General features: G+C 40.3%; 1 protein-coding gene and 1 long non-coding RNA gene across 2 annotated transcripts in view; both read right to left on the bottom strand.

Annotated features, from left to right (window-relative positions):
• slc1a7b (solute carrier family 1 member 7b) overlaps positions 1-23,213 on the bottom strand; it is a 93,065-nt gene extending 69,852 nt beyond the window's left edge. Inside the window, exon 1 of the mRNA XM_036007470.1 lies at positions 23,073-23,213. Within this exon, the coding sequence (XP_035863363.1) occupies positions 23,073-23,213 (141 nt within the window). The remainder of the gene's footprint in view (positions 1-23,072) is intronic.
• Positions 475-20,042, bottom strand: LOC116063326. The gene is made up of 4 exons (XR_004108239.2): positions 20,033-20,042; positions 10,127-10,130; positions 9,153-9,163; positions 475-687 (listed from the first exon to the last, which is right to left on the bottom strand). It is a non-coding gene; the product is annotated as an uncharacterized LOC116063326 (long non-coding RNA).
• Positions 23,214-23,520: the final 307 nt, after the last annotated feature.

Raw genomic sequence — 23,520 nt, 5'->3', positions numbered from 1 at the left:
CTTTTCTCCCATCATCTGCTGCTTTTCTCATTATCAGGGAAAGACTTTTATCGTCCAAAACCTGTACCAATTCGACGTAGGCTTATTCATTTTTCTCTTCGTCTTCTTCGTCTTCATCCATGCTCAATATAGCGGCCTTTAGCCCTAGCAAATGCAAGTGCCCCAAAAACGTTGTCTCCCATAACTCGTAATTTTTCTCATCTTCGGCGAAACATAATCTATGCCATTGGCTTCCATGTTCCCTTCTGGGCCCATAACCTGTTGGTGCTGTAATCTTTAGGGCAGGAATACCGGATTACTTAACGGAGGAATAAACACACATGCTCATCGTTGCTGCTTCAACCAGAAAGGGAGTTACTTTTATTTATTTCTGCACATGCACAGTTGTACATCTCTCACAGGGCACGACTGTAACACACTTCAACAACATTTTGTCTATATGTTAACATTAACATTAACCCATTGGTTGTTGACAATGTTCACATGATTTAACTTCACTAACAAGACTTAAAACTTACGATAATATTAAACATGTTTGATTTTGTTGGAACATCAAAAAAAAAGACTGACTCGTACTTAGTTTTATGACCACAACTCTAGCAAGACACATGATTTCATTCCGATATTGGAAATTAGTCTGCGATGGTGGAATGGCTTGAAAAGTCGTTTGGTGTAAGGTTGGCATAACTCTCATCCATTCATTTTTTAGTCACCACAACTTAGTCTTTATTTCTAAATGTAACAATCTGGGGTATCATCTTTTGTCTGACTGGAAGCTTGGAACTGTCACAAACACTGTAGTAATATTATACTGTGATATTATAGCTATCTTATATGTTATTATTATAAAAGCTTGGATTAAGTAAGACTTGACTGTCTAAACCTACAGTAGGAAATCTTTGTCATTTACTACTACTAAGGTGGGATGAGCACCTACCATGGCTACTGGCATTGATCTGATGATTAATAAACATCTAAAAGTTGTGTATTGTATAGACCTGATGGAAGTGAGTGTGAGGTTAGGGATGTCAGGGGAGATCGGAGGACGGTGAATTGAGGGGCTGCAGGGTTAGGCGGGTTCATAATGACAGCTAAAGAGCTTTTCTGTTGGGCATTAAGCAGAGAGAGCTTAGTTTGCTATATAAGAGCAGGATCAGCACTCACATACAGCCCGTAGAGGTTTGTCTCTGCTCTGCTCATCTTGCACTCATGCGTATGAGTCAGTGTGTATTTGCCTGAACGTGTGTGTTGTTGTACCACAGTACATGAGGCAAGTGCAGCTGTTTTCAAAGGACCAGTAAACAGAGCAGCCACAGTTTGACAGGTTTTACCAGTCAAGTGTGACACAAAATGAGGCCTCAGAATGTAATAAACCAGAATCATTGGTACAAAATATACAAGTTTTACTCTTAACATTAATTATCTATCCATCTATCCATAATAATCAAGAATAAAAAGCATAAGGGACATGAGGGACATGAGGGACATTCGGCGGAATTTCTGGCGGCACCTGAACAATCCTGGAAATAGAATGTCGTCGATATAAACTAAATGTTAGCTAATGTTAACAAACTTTGGGCATTACTGAGTAAGATTGTATTCCTCTTCTTTACTTGTGCTACTATGTTTTGGCTATCTCCCTTTTTAATTGTCACTGATCATCACAGTGACCACAGGCTCACTTTAAACATATTAGAAAATATGAACAGTAAAAGGGAGTGTGACATTTTCTTTTCTCTGGATTTAGGGAGCATTCTGCAATTGGTTATTGTTTAAAGTTGAAAATTTGACACATGCCCCTTAAAATGAGCCTGTACCTTTTGCTGAACAGCAGCCATTGTGTAAAGTACATAGATATTTAAACATCATTAATTATAATCCAATAATATAACACCGACATGGCCCATTTGCCTAATGAACAGAGATGGGGATTGAGTCTGAGACTTGGACTCAAGTCGCACTTAAGTCGCACAAACAGCTGACTTCAGACTTGACTTGCGACTCGACCCAAAAGACTTCAGTCTTGACTCGGACTCGAGCTTCGAGACTCGTCAACAACCTGTTTTCATGCAATTATTGCTTTTTAAATCTAAATTCATTCATGTATTTCTATTTTCTTTTATTGGCGCATATACGTTGGGGAAACGTATGATGAGCTGCATGTCCCCTGCACTTTGCCATAATGTGCAACATAGGCTAACGCATGCACTATGCCTATGTCATAAAATGACAAAATGACATGGAGTTGTGCCTTTTGTCATTAGTTTTGCTTTCAATAACTTCGTAAACAGTGGCAGTAAGCGAACAGCTAAATGCAAGGTGTGTGGCACCAAAATAAATGATGCCAGATCAACAACATCGAACTTCATCAGGCATCTCAAAATGCACCCAGATAGGTCAGTCACTTGCTGATGTGAAAGAGACGTTAAATTTAGCATATATCGTCACAGGTAACAAGCTAACCATCGCAAAGTGTTGTGCTAATGCTGGGAACAGGCAAATTGTATCTTTATAGTTGTATCCATATGATGTGACAGACTTAGGTTAATATTTCACCAGGTTGTTGTTAAATAGCAATACGGAAAGTATCAGTTCTCACATGTTTGCACCATGGTTGTTGTATAAACTTTCAATACAGATGTTTCCCTCAAACTTTGAACACTGAAAACAGACAAACATGTATTCTTTGGTGCAGATACCAAAATGTGAAACAGAGTTCTTAATTTGTGTTTCTTCAGATTGCATTGCAGTAGACCCCATAAAGTTATCCTACAACTGATTTTGATACTGTACTGTATGGATGGTAGCTACAGGACATGCTTTGAATTCATAAGATTTAACAAAACAGTGTTAGGGAGAGATAAGATGGCCAGAGACTTGAGACTTGACTTGGACTTGACTTGGACTTGTGGCAAAAGACTTGAGACTTGACTTGAACTTCCAAAAAATTACTTGTGAACATCTCTGCTAATGAATACTTTTACTTTTGATATTTTATGTACATTTTGTTGCTAATACTTAAATACTATAATTTGACTTGGTACAAATTTGAATACAGGATTTTTACTTGTAAATTATTATTTTAATAGTGTGTTATTGCTGATTTTACTTAAGTAAATCATTTGTATAGTTCTACCATTTACAGTAGTAAGACAGTGGGAGGCTAGCTTAAGTCAAACCACTAATACTGCTGCTGTTGCTTATGTAATCAGTGTTATACATCTCTGACAGATTTATAAAGCCCATGCAGCACCACAAAGAGAGATGAATGATTGAGGTATTAATTTGCATTTGACTTTTGGTCAATACAACTTTCAGGAACAATCACCATTGTGTTTCAGGCTGAGCTACACTCACAAAGTAACCACACAGCTATAGTAGATGCTTTCTATACAAAAGTGCTTTGACAATAGTTTTTTCTGACCTTAATATCCTTTTGCTAATGAGACTACTGCAGCTAGCAACAATACTGCAACCCTCTATTGTACAATTTGCAATTCTAATTTATTTCCAACCATTTGACAAAATAATGTTTGTATAACTCATAGCACATAGGATTTTCCTTGTTGGGATATAATTATTGTTTGGTGGGGTTATGGAATATGTAGTAAATATATGAATAAACAAGGATAAAAGCAAATGTGTGTCACTTGAAAGGAAATTCCAAGTACCATACTGTTGATCTAAAAGTACTGCACACTAACAAAAACTTTAACTAGTTCACTAGTTAAAAAATAATAATTATTGAGCATTCTGATAGGAAGGATTCAATCAGCTGCTGACCTCAACTGAGGAGGTAATAGGGCGGTGGAAGGAGCACTTTGAGGAACTCCTAAATCCGACTAATACGCCCTCTATGGTAGAGGCAGAGCTGGAGGATGATGGGGGATTGTCGTCAATTTCCCTGGTGGAAGTTGCTGAGGTAGTTAAACAACTCCACAGTGGCAAAGCCCCAGGGATTGATGAGATCCGTCCAGAAATGCTTAAAGCTCTGGGTGTGGAGGGGTTGTCTTGGTTGACACGCCTCTTCAACATTGCGTGGAAGTCGGGGACGGTGCCTAAGGAGTGGCAGACCGGGGTGGTGGTTCCCCTTTTCAAAAAGGGGGACCAGAGGGTGTGTGCCAATTACAGGGGTATCACACTTCTCAGCCTCCCCGGTAAAGTCTACTCCAAGGTGCTGGAAAGCAGGGTTCGGTCGATAGTCGAACCTCAGGTTGAAGAGGAACAATGCGGATTCCGTCCTGGTCGTGGAACAACGGACCAGATCTTTACTCTCGCAAGGATCCTGGAGGGAGCCTGGGAGTATGCCCAACCGGTCTACATGTGCTTTGTGGATCTGGAAAAGGCGTATGACCGGGTCCCCCGGGAGAAACTGTGGGAGGTGCTGCGGGAGTATGGGGTGAGGGGGTCGCTTCTCAGGGCCATCCAATCTCTGTACGACCAAAGCGAGAGCTGTGTCCGGGTTCTCGGCAGTAAGTCGGACTCGTTTCAGGTGAGAGTTGGCCTCCACCAGGGCTGCGCTTTGTCACCAATCCTGTTTGTAGTATTTATGGACAGGATATCGAGGCGTAGTCGGGGTGGAGAGGGGTTGCAGTTTGGTGAGCTGGGGATCTCATCGCTGCTTTTTGCAGATGATGTGGTCCTGATGGCATCGTCGGCCTGTGACCTTCAGCACTCACTGGATCGGTTCGCAGCCGAGTGTGAAGCGGCTGGGATGAGGATCAGCACCTCTAAATCTGAGGCCATGGTTCTCAGCAGGAAACCGATGGAGTGCCTTCTCCAGGTAGGGAATGAGTCTTTACCCCAAGTGAAGGAGTTCAAGTACCTTGGAGTCTTGTTCGCGAGTGAGGGAACAATGGAGCGGGAGATTGGTCGGAGAATCGGCGCAGCGGGTGCGGTATTACACTCAATTTATCGCACCGTTGTGACGAAAAGAGAGCTGAGCCAGAAGGCAAAGCTCTCAATCTACCGGTCAGTTTTCGTTCCTACCCTCACCTATGGTCATGAAGGCTGGGTCATGACCGAAAGAACGAGATCCAGGGTACAAGCGGCCGAAATGGGTTTCCTCAGGAGGGTGGCTGGCGTCTCCCTTAGAGATAGGGTGAGAAGCTCAGTCATCCGTGAGGAGCTCGGAGTAGAGCCGCTGCTCCTTTGCGTCGAAAGGAGCCAGTTGAGGTGGTTCGGGCATCTGGTAAGGATGCCCCCTGGGCGCCTCCCTAGGGAGGTGTTCCAGGCACGTCCAGCTGGGAGGAGGCCTCGGGGAAGACCCAGGACTAGGTGGAGGGATTATATCTCCAACCTGGCCTGGGAACGCCTCGGGATCCCCCAGTCGGAGCTGGTTAATGTGGCTCGGGAAAGGGAAGTTTGGGGTCCCCTGCTGGAGCTGCTACCCCCGCGACCCGTTACCGGATAAGCGGAAGAAGATGGATGGAGGATTCAATCACCAGCCTGGTCTCACAGAATTCCATGAAATGATCACGAACTGTTAACACCGCATTACGTGGTGGTGGCACGGAATGTGTGAAAATTCCGTGTGGCCACCATGGAAAACAATGCCAAAGTAAAGTTAATGAGAAGATGACGTAGCATTACTATGCCTCCACTTTCTTATTTTTAATATTTTCTTGTTCTTCTTCTGGTTGCTTGATCAAGAAACAGTACATTTTATAATGCTGCTACAATACAATAGCATAAAAGGTTGCAATTGGAATTATTGGTGCCCTTGGACCGGATCAGCTGAAGAATGAGAGAAATACCAGCTGAATAAAGAAAATCAGAAAGCCTCCTGGGTCAATTGTTTGTTTATTTCTTGTTGGGGCTACTGTGAAGCTATTGTCATTTTTGGTGGGACTGTAAGCCCATCTAGCCCCACCCTAGCATTGCCTATGAAGTAAACTGAATCCGCTGATGAAAAGTGTAAGATGCTGATTAAAAAAAGCCAGTAAGTGGACCTTGAGTCAAAATTATTTCCAAAGTCACATAAGGATCACAATAACAATGAGCATATTTGACAGGAAAAAGTTACTATGATATGTAGTGGGAGTAGAGACAGCCATACCAATGCAGCCAAAGGAGAGCCTGCAGGTAGAGACCCCCTATTAGTGCCCTGCTACACCATGAACTACTACAACTACTATTTCTAGTCATGGTTCCATTATCTTTATTGTGACTGTTATTGCCATAGTTCATCACACCCCCAACCGGTACTGTCAGACACCGCCTACCAAGAGCCTGGGTCTGTCCGAGGTTTCTCCATAAAAGGAAGTTCTCCTCACTACTCAAGGTTTCTCCCTAAAAGTAAGTTTTTCCTCGCCACTGTCGCACTAAATGCTTGCTCTTGGGGGAATTACTGGAATTGTTGGGTCTTTGTCAATTATAGAGTGTGGTCTAGACCTACTCTATCTGTAAAGTGTCTTGAGATAACTCTTGTTATGATTTGATACTATAAATAAAATTTAATTGAATTGAATTATTAGTTTACAATAACTGTAATCTTACAACAATAACTACTCTAATATTCTGAAAAGAAATATAAACACCTCTCAGCAGGGACGTGTACAGACATTTCGGGCAGCAGGGGCTCAAGGGGAAAAAAAGGCCTAATAGTTAATGAATAATTATTTGTTTGAAATTTAAACAAAATGTTAAATATACTAACACAACTCTGACTACCTTACCATATTGGAATATTGGAATACATAACACTTCAAAATCAAGAAAAATATTCACACTAAACTGAAAAAGGCTGCTATTTTGTTAATTTTACAGGAAAAAAACACTGCACCAATAATGAAAAACACACTTCCTAGATGAGGAGCCTACAATCAAGATTATGAAGTTACTGCAGGCACTTTGTTCATGTTGTAGTCAATTAAGAGATTTTGATCTATATTGCTTCCATGTCTTCTTTTACTCACTCACTTACTTTAATGGAAATAAAACTTACAAAATACACATTTAGATGGTATTTGTTTTAGGTTGAATCTGTAGATTTCTTCTAAATGAATCTACATATTTATACCTATACATTTCAGGGGAAAAGACTATTGATGTAAGTCATTAACTGGGAAAGTTCTGTGGTGATATGTGTAGTGATTTTGTTTATCCCATTCACCTGCAGTGCCTTGTCAAATGAATACAAATTAGCGCATTTTAATTAGTTAATGCCTAATTTGCATATCAATGTCATTGTGATGAAGTTATTAGACCCAGATTTTTTGTTTTGCTCTATTGTTTTTCGTTCTCTCTCTTTCCGTGTCCATGGTTATGTTTTGTTTTGCCCGTGTTCTTTTGTTCCGTGTTCTCTGTTTTGTTTTCCTAGATCCATCCTTGTGTATGTTTTCATGCTTCCTGTATTAATTTGTAGTGATCGGTTTCATGTGTCTTTGCGTCCTATTGAGTCTGATTTGTCCCTAATGTGTTTTAACCTGTTTCGTCCCTCCCTGCTCGTTTGCCCCTGTATTTAGTGTGCTCTGTTCTGGTCAGTCCTTGTCTTAGAAATGTGTAGGCGAGACTTTGGGACTGAATCCAACCAGGCTCCCCAGTGAGGGGATAGCTTTAGGATGGCTTCAGGAGGTAGCCATGGGAGAAAGGGCAACGAAAAGGAAGATGGCAAAAAAGGTGACAGGTTGGATAGATCAAGTGAGGGCGACGGGGACCAAGACAATAGGAAGATGTCAAAATTGGATGAAGATGGAGTATTTTGGTTTGTTGTTAAGTTTAAAGATAAGAATGATAAAGCTATAAACCCCCTCAGACTGTCTGGTGAAATAAAGGATACAATGGGAAGTGTACTTAATGTGAGAATGGCATGCTTAGGAATGGAAATATTCTTATTGTCTGTAAGACAGAGGGCCAGAAAACTAATGCCATGAGAGTATGCCATCTAATTAACAGGCCAATTAAATTCTTTGATCCTGCGGGTACAAATGTTAAGGGTGGGAAATATACATTAGCACTGACATCACTGAGAATGCCACAGTTAAACAGGGAGCTGAGATTGAATCTGCCCGTAGGTTTAAAAAAAGATGGCACAGCTGTGTTGCTGACATTCAAGCAAGAAACAATGCCAACAAGAGTATACATGGGGTATGTGAGTTTTCCAGTACAGACGTCCTCCATTGCGATGTTACAAGTGCCAACGGTTTGGGCATGTGGCAGCTGCATGTAGAAGGGATAGGCGATGTGGAATGTATGGGCGCCTTTCACGACACTCAAGAACACCTTACGTACAAATAATAAAAGATAAAAACAGATCCACAACAACAGACCAAGCAGAAATACAAAGCAACAACAACAATAGACTAATAGAAGAACAATTAAAATGCTATAAAATTACACTGAGTATGCCAGTTTGAAGAGGTAGGTTTTTAGACAGGATTTATTTGTGGGAAGAGAGTCAGTGTCACGGATGACTTGTGGGAGTGAGTACCAGAGACGAGGGGCTGCACGGCTGAAAGCTGTAGACCCCATGGAAAACAGCCATGTAGGAGGTGTGGTGAGGAGCATGGAGAAGGAAGAACAGAGACTACGGGTAGGGGTGTAGTTGGGGAGGAGGTCAGAGAGGTAAGGAGGTGCTATGTTGTGGAGAGCTTTGATAGTGAGGAAAATCTTGTTGTCAATGCGCAACCTGGACTCACGCCAGTTCGTAAATAGTCACGTTATTTTTATTATTGTACAGGTCACGATTTTCTCGTTTATTTCGTGTACAGGTCACGATTTTCGAACGTTACCATTTCACGTACTGCCATGACACTGGGCTGCTCTGGGGGATGCAACAACGGGGAAATTAAACGCCACACGCCAGCAACAACAACAGGATGGACCGCCACACGCGGCCACAACGGGGAAATTAAATATCACACGCCGGCGACTACAATGGGACGGACTGACACACAGGGATTCGATCCCCGGGCGCAGGGACACGATCCGCGGTCTCTGTGGCACGCAACAAAGGGGACATGAAACGCCACAATGGGACGGTTGAGGTTAGGAAAAGAAAAACTGGAAAAGGAACCGTAACACGCAGGATACGCCACAAACAACAGGATGGTTGAGGTTAGGAAGAGAATAACGTGGAAAGGAACTGCTCACGCCGGACGCGATCTCCGGTCTCTGGGGTGAAAGTCCTGTATTGTTTGGAAGAGAATAACGTGGAAAGGAACTGCTCACGCCGGACGCGATCTCCGGTCTCTGGGGTGAAAGTCCTGTATTGTTTGACTCATCCACCACCCCGACCAACCTCCCTACGCAGATTTTCTGCCATGAGACTGGGCTGCAATGCGGTGTTTGAAAGGGGGCCAGTGCAGTTGTTGAAGGACAGGGGTGAAGTGTTCGATGGATGGGGTTCTGGTGATAATCCGGGCAGCTGCGTTCTGAACCAGTTGAAGTTTATGGAGCAGTTTGAGTGGGTGACCGGAGAGGAGAGTTGCGGAGTTGCGGTAATCTAAACGGGAGGTGACGAGTTCATTGACAAGAATAGCGGTGCAATTAGGTGTGAGAGACAGACGGTGACAGTTGATGTTGCATAAGTGGAAATAAGCAGACCGAGTAATATTATTGATGTGAGATTCGAATGATAGAGTGCTGTCGAGGACAACACCTAGACCCTTGGGAGGGAGGAAGAAACTTAGGGGGCTTTCACACCTGCCTCATTTAGTTTGGTTAAATCACACTGGAGTTCGTTTTCTCCCGTGGTGTGGTTTGTTTAGGCAGGTGTGAAAGCAGCAATCACACTCGGATGCGCACCAAAGCGCACCAAACAAGCGCACCAAATACTCCTTGATGAGGTGGTCTTGGTACGCTTTTAATCAAACTCTTGAGTGGTTCCTTTGTGGTGAGAACGTGATCCAACCTCAAACAGCACCAACTGACCTTACTCCGCAAGTCTCAGCTAAATCTGCGATGCAGCAGAACATGCAAACTGTAGCAGCTTGCAGCCACTGCCAAAGACAGACACCATCAGAAGTCTCGGTGACTAGAGTAGACGTAGTAAGGTCGTTCGCAATATATTGTCTGATTATTTAAATGAAATGAGCTGATTGGACCATGGAGATGGAAGGAATATGCACTAGTCCAGAACACAGGACCTTCTTCCTTGATTTTCTTTCTTGCTCCTGCCCCAGACACATCTGACCAATAAGTGAAGTGAATGATGTTGTTGCGTGGTTTGTAATGATGCATTTTGGTACGCTTCGATTTTTCTGTGTTCAACTGATTCGGACCAGAGCAAATGAACTATAGGTGTGAAAACGCCCTAAGGAGTTATCAACTGTAAGTGCGAAAGTGTTATCATATGACTTATTTCAGGGGGCGTGGGTATCATATAACAGCTGTGGAAGTGGAAAAAGTTAGAGCTGGGGAGAACATGTCTTACGGTATGCAGATGCTTGGAGAAAAGTAAAGGGCTAACAGGCCAGAGGGGGTCAGTATAAAGGGGAACAATGCAGAAAAGGGAAAAGCAGTCAATTCTTTTTATTGATCCCGAGTGGGGAAATTACAATTGTTACACTTGTTAGAACACACAGGCCTGAAATACACACACATGTTGAGATGAGTAAATATAGTGTACTTTTAGAATCCCTGCTTGCCAGTCAGCATGGAGGAGGTTATGGAACAAATAGGGTCACTGGTTGTATGGGTAGGTGAATTGCACATAATCCTCTTTGGGGTTAGTTATGACAGATATGGGTTAGTATGTGTGAATGATGGCAGGAAGAAGGAAAGGAGAAAGGAAGGAAGGAAGGAAGGAAGGAAGGAAGAAAGGAAGGCAGGAAGGAAGGCAGGAAGGATTAAAGGAAGGAAAGATGGAAGGAAAAAATGAAAGAAGGAAGGATTAAAGGAAGGAAGGAAGAAAAGAATGAAAGGAGGAAAGGAAGGCTTAAAGGAAGGAAAGAAGGAAGGAAATGAAGGAAGGAAAGAAGGAAGGAAGGATTAAGAGAAGGAAGGATGGAAGGAAGGAAAAAAGGATTTAAGGAAGAAAAGAAAGAAAGAAGTATTAAAGGAAGGAAGAAAAGTAAGGAAGGAAAGAAGAAGGAAATAGGATGGAAAGAAGGAAGGAAGAAAGGAAAAAAAAGGAAAGAAGGAAGGAAGGAAGGAAGCCTAGGCACAAAAACAATATCAGAACCAATCTGGGACTATAAAAGCTGTTCTAGAATTAAACAATATTACACCAGAGGGTTTGATTTGATGTGGCTAATAAAAAATTATTATTTAATAAAAAAGCAACAGAGAATTTCTAGTCCCTACCTGTTTAGTCAGCCAGCCAACTTGAGCTAATGTTAGCTTTGTAGAGATCGTGGGATTTCCTAAACCGCCCACACATACAAACACAAAACTGCTTTGCTAGCTTAATCGTGTTGTAACTTAGATATCTGCTGAAAAAAATATGACAGATTTAGCTTCTGTACGTTACGTCCGCAAAATTCACATGTAGCAGCTATTTTTAGCACAGCGCCGAGTCACTGGCACAGGTGATGTGATCCAAACATTTCTAGTAATAGTTGTAGAGTGTTGTAAAAAATGTGATTCATTTAATGAATCTCGTTATATAAATATGTTGGAGAGTTTCTGTGTGTTCCCACTGTGGTTCGTGATTTATTTTCATGAATACAAATCAAATTCAAAAACAGTTTTTTAATTCAACTGTTGAAATGGCGGAGTAATATTTTGAGTGATGAGTCTGGTGTGCTCAAATGGCTCTGGGTGTGCTGTCATTCTGATTTGTTTGATGTTCTAAATCTATTTGTTGTATATTAGAGTTGTATAATTGTATAATTTTCCTGTTCGATATCTCCATTGACATTTCATTAGATGCTTGAGACATTTAAGCATGCAACCAAGCCAATCAGCTCCCAGATTAATTGTGACCATAAAACATTTGATTCGGCGCAAAATAACATTTTGAAAATGCAAAAAAGGTAAAGGGACGTGACAACAAGATGCGTTTTGAACTCAGACATTGTGAAGAAACTGTTTAAATTCAAAGTTTGTACTGTCACCTACCTTTTTTTACATCGGTCGCTTCACTGAAACCCCAGAAGAGTATTGAGCACTGTAGTGGTTATGACCATATCAGTGACTATGTAACTTCAGCGCAAGACTAGAGCTAGCCTTCAGTAACGCTACTACTGTGCAAGCCACAGGCATCATTTGGACCGTTTCCATGTAGTTACATAGTCACTGATATGGTCATAACCACTACAGTGCTCAATTACCTATTATTGAGGGGGAAATAAACTTGAAGTTTTCATCGCAAAGGCATGACCTTCGTGATCGACTCTTCTGGGCTTTCGGTGAAGCGACCGATAGAAAACGAGGTAGGTGACAGTACAAACTTTGAATTTAAACAGTTTCTTCACAGTGTCTGAGTTGAAAACGCATCCTGTTGTCACATAAGGGCCCTGTTCATGTTGCACAGAAATTTTAATTGCATTTTGTGTCTGTTAAGAGGCACAAAGGCACTCTTTAGAACATGCCCCCACAACTGGCATTTTAGCTAACTGGGAGCTCTGGCCATTAGCTGCAGCAACTCCAGGTTGCTAGCACCGATTTTGGTCGTATTTTTTCTCCTATCGACAGTACTCGGTGACATCTAGCGATCAATATTCAGGTAAAAATTGGCCATATTTCTCCTTTAATGTTGTGTGTTGCTGCTTGTTCTCTGTGAACCTGTTATCGTGTTGGATGCTTTGGACTATTTCTACCCGTTTGGAATATACTGTATAGACCAGGCTCAGATTGGCTAACCTGGAGCACAGGGAGAATTCCCCGTGGGCCGGTCTGTTTTTTGGTTGTGAGGGCCGGCGGTGTTCAGTCATGGTACTGGGTTGAAATCATAGCCGAAATATCATGGATACTGTCCCTAGGCTGCCTGCACTCGCAGCCCACTCTTACAGTATTTATACATCCATGCAGCCCACTTGCACTCGCAGACTCTGGTCAGTATGACGGAATTATATTTTTGACACCTCCGATGGCGACATCTTGCTAAAAAACAAAAACAAACTGTCACCTTGTAACGTGCTTATTAGAGGATGCAATCCGCGAGCAAAAGGAAGCTATAAAAATAGATAATAATAAGCGCTAAAAACGGCGCTGAAAAGGTGAAAATTAAATAAAGGAAAGCTCTAGAAAGTCATGCAGCCAGATGATCTAAACTGAGGAACTTTTGAAATGCCAAATGAAGACGATGAGACGAGTAAGCTAAGCTAGAGCAGGGCAGGATGCTAGCTGTCGGGCAAAACATAATACGTTGCCTGCAAACCACCGTTCATGTTTATGAATCAAACTTTTCCTTGTAGCTCCTCAGCAGCAGCCACTAGTCCAGTTTGCTGCTAACGAAAGCAGCAAACTGGACCAAAAGAGCTAGTATACCAAGCACCAGCCATGAGCTTATAACTCCAGAGTTGGCAGGTAGGATTTCTCATGGAGTGAATATTATAATAATTAATATTAATGAAGAGTATGGTGTAGACCTACTCTATATGAAAAATGCCCTGAGATAATAAATGATGCCAGAAGATTCGGCCATACATAAATCAAACTGACTTGACTTGATCAGAAAGCTTTGTAAAAAGGAGAGATTTGTGCTGAGAATTATGACAGTTTATAAAATGGGATTATAGTTTCAGAAGCAGCGTCAGTTGTGTGCATAAGGGATAGCTGCTGTCAGTGTGGAAGGCCCAATTGTTACTAGTGACCTTTATGCCTTTTATCATTTTATCACCATCTATCAAAAAATAGATGGTGTCATTAGAAGTGCTTTACATTTTATTGTATTCGTTGTCTTTTTATTTTATATTTTTATTTATTCTTTTTTTTCATTTTAAGGTTTGGATATCTGTGAACAGTTACTTGCACAGAAAATAGATTTTGATATTGTTGAAGATCATTGTATTGTAAAGATGTTAACTGTTTACATTGTGAAGCAACCCTTACTGTGTTTGCACTAAATTGGAAATAAATTGGATATTTTACAAAAATACACTGAATTACAAGGCTGTAGAGAACAGTGCGCTATTGCAGACTTATGTACTAAGATTTTAACTACATTATTTTAATATAGTCAGTCGTGAAGTAAAGAAACTAAAGCATGAAACTCCAGGGCTGAAAATGAGTCCCACTCCGGCCCTAGTATAGACTACTACCCTTATTTGGACTCTTTTTCAATAATCATTACATGTAAGCCTGGCTTTTCTATTGTTTAAATAAATACTACAAACTGTATCAGCTTCTGCTAGTGTCTTGCGTTTGGAACCAGAATTCTGTCTTTTCCTACAACACTGCAATTCACCCAGCAGACACAGACAAACTGTGTGACCTAGTTTGTGATCTGGTGGAGCTTAAAGCCATGTGGAGAAGAGCTGTCATAAAAAGGCAGTTTTGTCACTGGCTCGTAAAAGGGTATCTAGAATCTGTACCAGAGTGGGCTATACATTTCATACTCACCTTAGGTCCTCCACCTTCTGGGCAATTTATTTTACAGCCAGCAGAGAATAAGAGCAGTTCATAGACAGCGGTTCATACACAAGATAACATACAGATGTACTAATACTAATATTCATATTTATACGGGACAAATTACATCAAGCTATTAATGAAACCAATGGAAACAGGGCCAAATGAGCTCTTAAATCTCTTAGTCTTAAACCTTGGTACAATGTGCCTGCGACCAGACGGCAGCAGCCTCAATTCATAAGACAAGGGATGACTCGGGTCAGGAAGGATAGAAGCATTTTGGTCTGCACCATTGATAACGCCCCTTGAAAAATTGATCTGAGACTATGCCAGGCTAATGTAGTTCAGTACAACACCACCTTTAACTCTAAACTCAGTAATAAGCATATAGTTGAACATTTCACATTCTCAACTATGTCAACAAAAAATGAAAATTATAAACTTTGTAAAGGTAGAATTTATGACAGAGCTGTTGTATTTAATTGCAAAATATTGTAATGGTATGGAAACATGTCACATAACATGTCATATAACATAACAGGTAAAATGTCACATACAAGTGTATACAAGTCTATTCAATCTTGCAGGCCATCCGCAGTAAAATACAATACAGATAAAAGCATTAACCATGTTAAGTCTAGTTTTACGTAGACAAAATAATGTCAAAAAAATGCAAACACATTACATTCCAGTATTCAATCATACTGTTATCAGTTAAATGTTGCTTTAAACTGATATTGTCATGCTTTTCTTTCTTACTGGGAAATTGCAGCTGATGGTGTGATTCTGCAGACCCTCATAATACTATAGTCCAGATTTATAGCATAGATTCATCCATACCTTTCTACTCAATGTGTTCTGAGTGGAAATAGTTCAAAAAGTTAACATAGGTTGCATAGTTTTTAGCATATATACTTTTTTTTTTTTTTTGGGCTAATCCTATTACATTTTGACCATAAACAGTGTACTTTCTCCTCAGAAATAAGTTGTGTTTTATCTTATTCCACTTTAATGCAAGGCGCGCACACACACACACACACACACACACACACACACACACACACACACACACACACACACACACACACACACACACACACACACACACACACACACACACACACATACACACACACTTCCCTCTCCACTCTCCTCTTTCCTCGCATAAAGGGATCAGGCCTCTATAAATTGTCTGAAAACATAAAGGTCTGTGCCTCCTGTGTACCCTGTCATCACACAAACAGGCACTCTTATTTGATGTACAATTAGAGAATGCATTTGATTGATTGGATTGTAATCCCTTATTGTGAGAGTAAAGGAGCCACATGCTATTTTTAGGCCGATTTGAGAATATGACAGAGCTTTAGTCAGAAGGGTAATGGGAAAGAAAAGGCATTTTCTTTATGGAGCCCCTACATAAAGCTGTTTGGTGGCTGTATTTAGAGCAATGTGCTGATGCTGTGACATGTAATAACTTTAGTATATTTACAGTAAGCTTGTGGATTCGTTTTTAGCTTGAATTTGTTCAGTGATTTTTTCACACACCACACTTGCACACTGCATGAAACACCAGTTGGAGCCAATTTCAGCTTGTGTATTCCTGTTTAGTTCAAAGGTCAGAGGTAGAGTGAAACTGGTAACACGGTTTAACATTTGCTGCAACTTCAAAAGTTTTGCAAACATGTTAGGGTTGTGCCTATTAAATGTAGCCACTAAGCCAATAACATTTGGAGGTTTTTCATTTGACACTTATAAACCTTTCAGAAAAGTCAGTCAGACAATCAAAATAAATGGACAATGGACAGTTCAAAGCAAAAGTCAGGTGCCCATACATACATTGAAACAGTTTTTGCTTGCTGCAATCATTCCTCTTGTTTACATTGGCCAATATCATTACATTTTTATTTGTCACATGAAATTGTACAAGGTACAAATCCAGTGAAATATCCCATCAGCTCCTTCAACTTGTGCGTGATTTATCATAAAGCAGAATGTGGCCGTCAGATTGGTACACAGAAAAGAGTCGTAACATTTAATTTAGCAACTTCCAATAAAAACCTATAAACTCCAAACAGCAAGACTGGAGTACAAATATTAGCTTTAAACAAGCCAAACTAACAAAAAGCCACATGTAAGTGCAACATGTGAGAGGTGGAGGTTTGTTGTTTTATATTAAAGATCAAATATCATGTAAAGAGATTCAATATTCAGTTGAGAATGACGTGGAATGTATTTGTTTAAACGTAACACTCTATATAGACCACCCTCTACAAGATCTGTATTCTTTGAAAAATTAAATGCTATACTAAGAGAATGCAGCTCAGAGAAGGAAATAATTATAATGGGTGATTTTAATTAACTGGGATGATAAGTCAACTTAAAAGGCACTGAAACAAATCACAAATAAATTTGATCTCAGGCAGTTAGGGAAGGGACTGACAAGGATAACTCCATCATCCAGAACACAAATTGATTTAATTTTCAACAACAAACCAGAGTAATTAAATCCTTCAACATGATCACAGGTCTGTCAGATCATAATCTAATCATCTTAATGTTCCCTCATACTCTGCGCACGTCGGGGGTGCCAGCGGCTCCCAGTCGATGCGGATGTGTATTTCTTTCGGATACTGCACGCAAGATTTAAAATGAATTCCCTCCATATAGTTCATAACGTTAGAAATGATATATTTCTAATTGTGCACCACGTCCTGTAGTGGACACACCACTACGTTGCGCTAGAGAACACACTATTTATACGTCATATTTCTGTATCATGTTTAAACCACATCATGTAAATTTCAGCTAAATCGATGGATTTTCGTCAGGTCATACTTCCTGTTGCCAGTAGGTGGCGCTATGACTAAAAGTCATTACTGACTTAAAGATTCCCTCAGGCCTATTCTTTAACTAAACATAACAAATTTGAACCGGATTAGACAATGTACACTGGAGTAACCAACACAGTCTCACTCCCTACTCGTCAAATGTCTGACGCATGGTCAAGGACCCCTGGCATTAAGTTTCAACGAAAGAGGGGTACTTGTTGCATTATTTTTCGTCGGGGGGGTGGGGTCCGTCAGATAGACATTCATGTTAATCCCTCACCGTCGGATATAGACGAAAGAAAAAACATGTCCCCCCTTAATGTGAAATCTGTGGCAGTTTTATTATTGGTATTTTTAAACGTTATTACGGTGCATAACTTACTGGAACAAAGCTGAACAACGTGTTGTTGCTGGTGACTAAACCGCTGACTATATATATGTACATTGAAGCGATACTGGTGTTAAAACCCTCTGATCGCTGTCTGAGTCTTTGAAATGAATGCCCGCATTGCATTGTGGGATATCGGCTTTGAATGTGTCTAGCTCTGATCATATCGTAATGTTCTGTATTACAGCATACTGTAATATTTCACTGGTAATAAGACCGAAATAATATTATTAAAATAAAGAAATGAATACCATGATAACATCAAAATAAATGTTAATAGATGTTGAGTTATAGTTTTAAAAATATAAATAAACAAAAAAGCAAACCAGCTTCCATGGCCGAAATAGACCGAAATAATAACATTAAAAGAAATAAATATACACCATGATAAGATTTCGTGAATAAATGTTGATTAAAACAGCTGTTTTGGGCTAAAAATACCAATAATAAAACTGCCACAGATTTCGAGTTAAGGGGGGCGTGTTTTTTCTTTCGTCCATATCCGACGGTGAGGGATTAACATGAATGTCTGACGGACACCCCCCCCCCCGTCGAAAAATAACGCAACAAGTACCTCTTTCGTTGAAACTTAACGCCAGGGGTCCTTGACCATGCGTCAGACATTTGACGAGTAGGGAGTGAGACTGTGTTGGAGTAACAAACATCTACCTGTTTTGCAGCGTTATATGGTAATTTGACACCTAGCCACACCCACACTCTTGGAGGCAAGTGCAAAAGCTTTGCAATTTAGCTTTGGCAAGGTCTTTAGGTTGTACTGTCAAATTTTCAAGTCAATCAGGTTAAATCTATAGGAGGAGTTTGTTAAAGTAGCCTGCAAATGGTCAAAATCATCCATAATTTGCACATTAATATTAAAGGACAATTCCGGAGCAAAACGAACTTAGGGGTTAATAACGGATGTGTACCCACTCTGTCGTTCTCTGGGACATGTTTTCATGCTAATTGATTGTGTTTGTAGCTTGAAAGAAGCTAGCGCAGACCGCTGATTAGCTTACAACGCTAGTATTCGGGGCACAGGGAAAGTGAAAATAAATCGCTATTTTGTACAACTAAAAAGGCTCAAAATATCACCAAACTTCAACGGTAGCATAGTGAGGGTCCCTACATGTTAACCAAAGCATTGAGAACTTTGTAAGTACAGACAGTTTATTGAACAAAGAGCTGCGGGAGCTCCGTGAAAGGGCTACGAGAGAGAGAGCTATGCCGCAACAGAGCCTCATACTTCGATCAAATCAACTAAAATCAATGCCATGCCCCACCCACAAATTGTGGCGTGCACTAAAAAGCTTCGAAATTTTGCTTCGCCAAGGTCTTTAGATCACATTCATCAATTTTGAAGTCAAACGGGTTAAATCTCTTGGAGAAGTTTGTTAAAGTACAACCCCTGAAAATGTACATAATCATCCATAATTTGGAAATGTATTTCAATATAGTGGACCTCCTGTTGGTTTTAGGGGGTGGCTCCAAGAGGCTTTTTTTGTAAGTCTGGACATGATACATATACCAAATGTCATGTTTCTACGCGAAAGTTAAAGGAGGGGGCTTTAACTTTGAAAACTGATAGGTGGCGCAATCGAGCCAATTTGCCATGCCCAAGCCCCAGACCCATATAAGCTCGCAATTTTCACCAAGTCTGACAGGCACACCAATTTTCATAGGTTTTCGAGTAGCCCAAGCACCTCAAAAAGGAGCTCAAATGCATATAATAATATTAATAATAATAATAATAATAATAATAATAAAAATAATAAAAATAAGAAGAAGAAACATTCAAATTTTAATAGGGCCTTCACCTACCGACGCTGTCGCACTTCGCGCACGTTGGGGGTGCCGGTGGCTCCCAGTCGATGCGGCCGTGTATTTCTATGACCGTCGAACACTGCATGCAAGAGTTAGACTTAATTATCTCCATATAGTGCATAGCGTTAAAAATTACACATTTCAAATTGTGCACCATTTCCTATGTCCACTATGTGGTGCTAGAGAACACACTGTTTATACGTCATATTGCTGTATATCATGTTTAAACTACATCATTTAAATTTCAGCTAAATCAAAGGATTTTAGTCTGGCTTACTTCCTGTTGCCAGTAGGTGGCGCTATGACTATAACTCATTATTGACTTGTACATGCTTTCAGGTCTGTTCTCTAATTGAGCATAGAAAATTGTGGGCAAATTGGACAATGTACACTCGAGTTACAAACAACTGTTTTGGGGCGTTATATGGTAATTTGACACCTGCAGGGGCTACTTCTTTGAAATTTTTTAAGGGGGTGCTATTGAGCCAGTTCCCCATAATCAAGCCTGAGACCCATATGGATCGCTTCAGGCCTGGACCAACATCATTAGGAAAGATTTGGACCAGATCGGATAATTTACATTCGAGTTACATCAACTTTCTCTTTCGTGATGTAACATCGAAGTTTGCCGTGCTGCCACGGCGACGCCCTTTGACGAAAAATCACAATCTTCAAATTGAAAATCATTTTGTGAATTTGCGGGGAAAATCAGACCGGCAGAGGCAGAGGCATTAATAAAAACTAGGGCTGTCAAAATAACGCGTAAAAAAAAATAACGCAGATTAATCCATTCCATATTGACGTTTGACCCGGAACCGTTCTAGCCACCATTCGACTGTAAAATGAAGGAGGGAGACGAGAATGCGCTGCCTGGATCATTAATTGGAACATTTACTTGTAAAAATCTTCTTCCTGAATAGGGTTGGCTACCGAAATCTGGTGCCACTGATAGAATGTCTGCGCTTCTCTCTGATGCTCTGAAACAGACAATACAGGTAACACAAACACCGCTGCACGTGACGCTAGTTAACACTATACTCGACAGCAGCTAACGTTAGCCTACCGCTAGCTAGTAGCTGGATTAAAAAACGGTTAAAATGCTGACCGTTAACGCTAAACGGTGTAAAGTTTGACTGTGTTAGAGAATTCAACACCAGGATGTAACAATCTGCAGCTGCCGCCGTCCATTGATGTATTAAGAGCCGTGTCGGAAAACCAACACAGACGGTGCGTTCAATGAAACTGGTAAACTACAGCCTCGTGGTGCATTCAAAGTTATTGTTAAATGTCCTTTTCCTATATGGTGGTTGTTTTTGTCGTTCAACAGCAATTTACTAGTGAAATAAGTTATTGTTATAGTGATTACATTATTATTAAATCATTTCATTTTGACCATATGGCCTTAGCAATAAACAAGCCATTCTTTAATGTCGCCAACTGTTGTTTAGTACCCTTCTTTTTTTTTCTATTTTTTTTTACTTTCTTAAAAAGTATCGGTTCAGGCACCGTTAATTATGTATGCGATTAATTTTGATTAATTAATCACAGAGTATGTAATTAATTAGATTACATTTTTTAATCAATTGACAGCCCTAATAAAAACTATATAAAAATAGCGTTCTTTTCACTGTTAGTCTCGTTTGCTGTTGCAGGTCATTTGTGATCATCAGATGAAAAATTACAAGTTTCAGAAACATTCAAAAGTTACATTATGTAACATAGTTACTGTAAAATGTAATAATACAATGTTTTCCTCTGAAGAAGTACACAGTAAGTCAGTAGTATATGGTTGAGTTGCATATTAAGTGCTTTGAGGGCCTTATTTTGTAATTTTGTTTCTGTGACTCTTCACGGGTTATTTTCCAATCGTTTTCTGAAATGTCCTCCGTGTCTCAAGTTTAGTTATCAATTTTTTCTCTACAGCCAGATGCAAGCCAGTTATATATTAATGAAATCAAGCCCCTCCCATTGCAATTGTTTGTGATATTTTCTTCAAAGGATGAGAGTGCAGGAACCCATACTGATTGGTTTTGCATAGAAGAAATAAAATTCCTCACTTACAAAAAAGCTTTCTTGGAATGCCATATATTATTTATATATTTTTATTTCAAAGGTCATTAGAGTCCCTTTTTATTCAAAGAGGTCACCTATTTACTTATTCCTTTCTTTGCTGGAATCCTGCATCCACCTTGCATGATTAAAATGAATCATTGCCCCAGACTGGACTGAATTGTGACCTCTTACCATTAGAGTTATTGGGTGATCAGTATTTACAGTACTTTAGCTTGGCTTAACACAGGGACAATCTCCATCTCCAGAAGAAAAAAAGAACATTATAGTTAATTGTGCTGCTAAATGGTACCAATACTACAATATATATATATATATATAATACAATAATACTTACAATATTACCATTACCCAGATAGATATACATATGGCTAGCATCAGCCCATTACCTAGTTATTACTTTGGTAATTACATGTTAATACATCTTTCACCTGAACTTGGTTCGGACGCTGCTCTGGGCTTAAAATAAACCAATGTCCAGTGCGCTGTGTAATTTTGGATTCAGCGATCCATTCATTCACAGTTCTGTAAACACATGCTCACTGTAATTTTACGCGTCGGAGAAGAGAGTAAAGTTCTTGCATTAACCGGTTTATTAAACTACTTAAACAGTGCCATAAAGTACATTATCAATATTATTAGATGGGTTAAAATGTCTCCCAGTCTCACATGTACAGGATTACAGCTGCCGGCGCTATTGTGCACCTTAATGTTTTGAATATGAATGGCCAAATGATGATGCGTCACTTTAAATTTTGCTGCCGCAAGGACTTGTGGGACGGCATTAGTTTAGTTTTTTTCTTTCACAGAACATAAAAAACAAATTACATTGAAGAAAAACTAAAATACATGTGAGATGTGGTAGAAACCTGTAACGGGTTGTATAAAAACCACAACCAAAATACATCCACTAATGGACGTTCAAAATCAAAAATACATTAACTCCTTTCCTTTCGTCAAGGATGGTCCTTATCCTATGATAAAGGAGATGATAAAAGAAGCATTTAAGCACCTGTCCTTATCATTTAGACAATTGGAACTTGGACTCTAGCTCAGGGACTTGTGAGCATCTCCGCAACTTGGATCTTATTTTTGTAGTTTTGGCCTCATTTCTATCTTTTACTTAGCAAAGTAATTGCTGAGATCTGGTTAAAAACAGTGACGAAACAAACTGTTTTAATGTACAAATGGGCATGTGAGTGTGCTTTTCCCACAGACTTGAAAAATGTTGACCTATGCGTTAAGTTTTTATAAAATAACCTTGTTTACCACTGTGTGACACTATAATTTAAAACTTAAAACTCTCCTCTTTAATAAAGCTTATAGTTAGGGAGTGAGGAATTGCAGTGTTCGCCTAGACCGGCGGGGGAGGGTGTATAGCTTCAATAAAGCAAGAGAATGCATCTGGTGAAGTGCTTAGTGTAATGGTATTAGAGGCAAAGGGAAAAAAATCTCCATTTTCTGCATGAATGACATCACACTGGGTCAATAGAAGAAGACAGACCAACCTGCTCTGTGAGGCGCCGTGTCCTCAGGAAGAATCCCAAAAGACACCCGATGACCACAGCCAGCACCGACATGATGAGGAGCCCATTTTGTTTGCAGACGTTCTTCACCCTTACCCACACTGCGTCCAAAGCCACGGCCATCGTGAGTCAGCTGTCCTCCGTCCTATCAGCAACCCATAAATGTACCTAACCCAAAGCCTAAAATCCAGGTGTGATGATAAAAACACAAGCAAATAAGAGCAAATGAAAAAACCTCCCGGACTGGGTGAGATGCTATGTGAGATATCCAATCCTCTGTGATGTTTTAAAGCGGATTCAGGCTCAGCATCCCTCTCGTTCGCTCGCTGCAGCAATCTGCACTAAGCTAAGAAGATCCTCTCACTTTCCAGGCATCCCCTCCCACCCTGCTCCACCCATGTGGCCCTGTGTGAGCTGACCCAACGACAGG

Source organism: Sander lucioperca, chromosome 11 (genome assembly GCF_008315115.2).
Source record: "Sander lucioperca isolate FBNREF2018 chromosome 11, SLUC_FBN_1.2, whole genome shotgun sequence".
Classification (NCBI taxonomy): domain Eukaryota; kingdom Metazoa; phylum Chordata; class Actinopteri; order Perciformes; family Percidae; genus Sander; species Sander lucioperca.
The sequence above is the reverse complement of the archived record's forward strand: the minus strand, read 5'-3'. Positions and strand labels throughout refer to the sequence as shown.